A 5,265-nucleotide genomic window follows, 5' to 3' on the forward strand; every position below is an offset into this window, starting at 1 on the left:
GGTCCTGATGGTGTATCACCCGGTATTGTTAAATTATTGCCAGTACAATGGATTATGTATATGTGTGTTTTGTTTAATAATATATTGTACTCTGGTAGTTACCCATTAGCTTGGACAAGAGCAAAGTTAGTTCCAATTTTTAAGAAGGGTGACAGGACTGATGCGAGAAATTATAGGGGAATAAGTATAATAAACAGTATTGCCAAAGTGTACGACATGGTGTTGTGTGCGAGACTGAGACAGTGGTTTACACCTTTCAGGGAGCAAGCTGGTGCTCAGGAGAAAAGAGGGTGTGTGGAGAACACAGTGGCTCTCAGGTTATGTGACATGGCTAGGAGGAGGAAATTAACTCTATTTGTAACATTCATTGACTCTTCCCAGACCTACGACAGAGTACCTAGACATAAATTATTTTATGTGTTACGAAGATTAGGATGTGGCTCAGCTATGTTATGTGCACTTATTGCTATGTATACTGTGACAGAAAGCTTGGCCGGAACAGCGGTGGTCTTAATAACTCTAGGTGTGAGGCAAGGATCACCCACCTCATGTTTACTTTTTATCATCTTGGTTAATGACCTTATATGACTAATTAAAGAAGAGTGTGGACATGATGGATTTTTACAATGGCTACATATACTTGTACTAATGGACGACACGGTGCTATTATCGACAACGAGGGCAAATATGATGAGAAAGGTATCTTTGTTACAAGATTATTGTACAGAATATGACATGAAAGTTAACCAATCCAAGACAAAGTTTTTTGTGATAAGCGGCAGTGAGAGGGATCGTGAACCTTTGGTGGTGGGCGACTTGGTGGTGGAACATTGTGACACATATGTGTATTTAGGGTCACCGTTTACCAGCGATGGTTCAACCACCTCTGCCGTCAAAGTCCATGCTAATAATAAGATGTCACATGTGTTAAAGTTTGTGTCTTTTGTCACGAAAAATAATGATATTCCGTTTGTGATAAAGAAGCGTGTACTTGATGCAGTTCTCATGTCATCACTAATTTATGGTTGTGAATCTTGGATAGGAGCTGATCTGAAAACGATGATGAAGTTGTACAATTGGTGTCTAAAAAGATTATTAGGAGTGGGAAAACTAACATGTAATGACATTTGCTACGTGGAGTCACGGTATCCACCTTTCAAGGACTTAATCAGGCACAGACACCACAAATTTTTATATAGTATGTGGCATGAGAGGTCAGGATATGATGATGATCCATTAGCCTTCACAATTAGGATAACAGTGAACTCTAACACTCCAACCAGTCGGACCGTCAGAAAGATGATCAACACGAATGTACTGGACCTGAGCTTGGTAATGAAGAAATTAAAAGATGACATGGTAAACAGTAACTCCTCAAGACGCACAACATATAAGGATATTAACCCAGATTTATTGGTACACCGTATATATACAGTGAAGCATGCAGTAAATGATATTCATAGAGTATCATTCACACAATTCCGAGTAAGTGGACATAGTTTAGCGTGTGAGACTGGCAGGTGGAGTCAAAGAAACAGAGGTCGACTGGAGGTGAATGAAAGGCTGTGTGTGTGTGTGGAAGGTTACAAACAGAGAGACATGTAGTGCAGGATTGTCAGTTAACACAGCAACTTAGGGATCAATATCAGTTCTCCACTTTAGAACAATTGTTTGGGGATCAGTTTACGCCAGAAATTATGTGTAAGATTGTTCATAACATTTTGACCATATATTAAAGAAGTAATAAATTATACTTGTATTTAATATGTTTCACACGATTGTGGGATTAGTGAGGATTTGATAATTATAGTAGTGCGTAGATGTCATGAACATGATTGTTTATATATATATTTTATAAACAAGGGTCCTAAGAATAGATATTTCTCCAGTGTTTATGTTTAGCTCGTTTATTTTGTAATAATAGACTTCTAGTAACTAATAGCTGATGAACTACAGTTAGGAAGTGATAATAATTTAATATTATCTTGTAGATTATGTAATACTATTATGTACAATCCATTGGTATTATCTGTTTGCTGTGGTCAATAAAATATCTATCTATCTATCTATCTATCTATCTATCTATCTAACTGGGGAAGGTGAGTACGTGGAGCAAAAAATGGAGAGAGCAGAAATGGGAAGGGGGTGGATGGGGGAAGGACGTACTGATTAAGGTCAAATCTCTCTCTCTCTCTCTCTCTCTCTCTCTCTCTCTCTCTCTCTCTCTCTCTCATGCAGGGTGAGGTCAGGTCAGGGACGGAGTTCAGAGAGATAAGGCAGGATGAGAGAGGTGAGGTGAGGAGTTAGGGTGTAAGACAAGAGGAGGGAAGATTTGTCCGGAAGGGGAGGAGGAAAGAGGAAGGGGGAGATAGGTGTGAGTATGTTAGAATGTCAGGTCATGCTGAAATGAGAGAGGTGAGGTCAAGGAGAATAGATGAGGGAGTGGAGAGGATGGTAGGGGCCGAAATGAGGAGATTAGGTGAGGTAAATGTAGATGAATTGTATAAATATTTCGTAAAGTTCATACAGGTCAGTTAGCAAATATCCCGTATAGGACAATAAGATCACAAAAAAATGACCCTAAATGGATGACTGCTAGGTTAAAACATTATATAGGGCGTAAGAGAAGTATATATAAGAGATTAAGGGCAGGTGAAGAAGTTTTAAGGACACAATAACTTTTTGACTGCTGTTGTCACCAGTGTAAGTCTATAAAAGCTGCTTACATTTCTTAGAGTGCTTTTGTCTAATTGTAACAGTGGTAAAGCGAAGCGAGATGCGTAGAGACAGGTAACTAAGTGCCCTTACACACGAGGACACTAGTGTCCACCACCGGTGTCGGACACTAGTTGCCTCCCATATTATCAAATGGAGCCTTTCACACGAGGCAACAGCTGTGTCCCAAGCAGACAACTTCCGGGCAACAGATATTTCGGTGTCTCGCTCCCGCAACACGTGGCGGACACTGACGGTTGCCGCCACTCACTGCAAAGCATTGTTTTAAATGGAAGCTTTCACACGTAGCCACCAGTGTCCGCCACCGCTGCCCACTGGCCAGCTTCTCATGCTCAGTTTGACACCCACCATCATCCCATGATGGAAGGAGACGGCCTATCAAGGACAATTTCGAAGATGGTGGAGGAGAAGCTGAACACAGAGGACATCATTTGTGAAATAGAAAAACTACCAGCACTATGGGACCCATCTTGTGAGGGATATGCAAATAAGATAGAAAAGCAGAACTGCTGGAATGCAATAATGGTGATACTCACCTGATTTTGAAGGGAAACCCCTCTCAGAAAAGAAAGAAATACGTAAGTCCTTTATGTGTCCTTTATGTGTCCTTTATGTGTTTCCCGCCATTCTTCCGACTGAGGTGTGTGAGTGGCTCACTAGTTGCCAGGCGGTGTCTTGAGCAAGGACACTAGTGTCCGACACCGGTGGCGTACACTAGTGTCCTCGTGTGTAAGAGCACTAACTCCATGGAAAGTGATGTGTGGCGGGTTAAAATCAGCGCAGGAACAGCAGTAACTAGGAATGGAAAGATGATATAAATGGCCTAGTTTGGGAATACGAAACACTTCTCTGTAGCTCACATACGTTATTCATTTCGCAATGTAGTCAGAAAAAAAAGACAGAAAAAGGAGTGGACTGAACAATAAGAGAAAGAGGACACTAGCTCTTCACATACTCGTATATACAATCTACCAACCACCAGTATAATATAACATATCTTTATAACTGTACAATGGCGTTGATTTTCGTAGCCTACCTATACATGGAATAAACTAATATTCTTAGGAATGTGCAATGGAGGCCCTTTACTTCTGACTCGGTAACAATAATCACAAGAAAACACAAAAGAACAAAAAAAAAAAAACGTGTTTAGCCTTAGTGAGGCTATTTTCATTAAACTAAACTATCTGGCATGAAGTAAGAGATACAGAATAGTAAAGCAGAAAGCGCTACTATTAAGAGAGAGAGAGAGAGAGAGAGAGAGAGAGAGAGAGAGAGAGAGAGAGAGAGAGAGAGATTTGACCTATTCAGTGCACCTTGATAGAGCCACTTGTAATCTTTCATTCGTTTTTACATGTAGAGGTCGTCACTAACTTACCGCGGTGCCCCCGTGATGGTTTCCACAATATAGTCAGTCGGGCACAGTTGAGAGAGGGAATCCTCAACAATGCCCATGGTGACACACATACACACACACACCAACACCGTTAGATTACTTCAGGAAGAAAGGAATAAATCTTGCCCTAGCTCCACCTACTGGCCGCGACGTCATGAAGAAATTAGCGGAAAGGTTGGTCACAAGCCAGGACGTAAATTTTCGCTCAGACGCCGTGTCGGTTACTCGGTCACTGATGGAGACTGTTGCCATTTGCCTTCTCTTCACACACACACACACACACATACACGCACACACACACATTGTCTCTGCCGTATCATACACGTATACGCCTGGCAGCACAGCAGGAATGAGAAGCCGATAGTAAACGGCTCGTACACATGCAAGTTGAAGCCTGCAAGTATTAAAGTTACTACATTTCGTTTAGGTGGTGAGGTGGCGAGTGTCCCCCTTACTGCCACTTAACTTTTAGGAAGGGGTGACCCAGCTTGTCAGTCCCTTGCTGATGACTGGTTATGGGCAATACTGAAGAAACAGGAACACCATCATAAATCATTTCATATTTCTTCACATGTTGAGATGACCACTCCTTATGTTAAACGAATGCCCTGCCACTAGCATTGAAAAAAAAAAAAAATATGGCTTACAACAAACTAATGAAACCCGGCGAGAAACAATTAAGTTTTGCGGTGGATGAGTGAAACAGGTAAAACAATAATAATCCTTCATCATGGAGACCGACACCCGGCACTTGTGATAGCGACGTGACCTTTCAAGATGCAGGCACCTGAGTGTGTGTGTGTGTGTGAGAGAGAGAGAGAGAGAGAGAGTGTGTGTGTGTGTGTGTGTGTGTGTGTGTGTGTGTGTGTGTGTGTACGCGAGAGAGGGAGAGAGAGAGAGAGTAGCTAGCATTTGGTTAACAAAGACAGGATAAGGAAAGGACAGCACTCCGGGTAGTAAAAATTTACTTCGAAGAGTAACCTTACTCCAGGTTCCGCCCTGAAGCCCCATCAACCAACACATCAATTAGTTTCATCCGCTCTGAAGAAAGTTACAAGGAATAACAAGGAGTTACAAGGAAGAGAAATACTCCAGAAAGCCTTATGACCCATACAAGGGAGTACTGAAAGAGA

The 5,265-nt window shown here is 41.7% G+C and overlaps 1 protein-coding gene across 5 annotated transcripts in view; it reads right to left on the minus strand.

Moving 5' to 3' along the window:
* Positions 1-4,448, minus strand: part of LOC135089208 (UDP-glycosyltransferase UGT5-like) — a 17,993-nt gene extending 13,545 nt beyond the window's left edge. Inside the window, exons 1-2 of one of the 5 annotated variants that reach the window (XM_063984566.1) lie at positions 4,274-4,434; positions 3,273-3,531 (exon numbers count right to left, since the gene is read on the minus strand). Coding sequence is in view for 2 of the 5 variants with exons in the window: in XM_063984565.1 (XP_063840635.1) it covers positions 4,274-4,435 (162 nt within the window). In the remaining 3 variants the exon portion in view is untranslated. The other 4 variants (XM_063984567.1, XM_063984565.1, XM_063984569.1 and 1 more) reach the window with 4 other exon arrangements.
* Between the last annotated feature and the right edge of the window lie 817 nt (positions 4,449-5,265).

Source organism: Scylla paramamosain, chromosome 32, assembly GCF_035594125.1.
Source record: "Scylla paramamosain isolate STU-SP2022 chromosome 32, ASM3559412v1, whole genome shotgun sequence".
Classification (NCBI taxonomy): domain Eukaryota; kingdom Metazoa; phylum Arthropoda; class Malacostraca; order Decapoda; family Portunidae; genus Scylla; species Scylla paramamosain.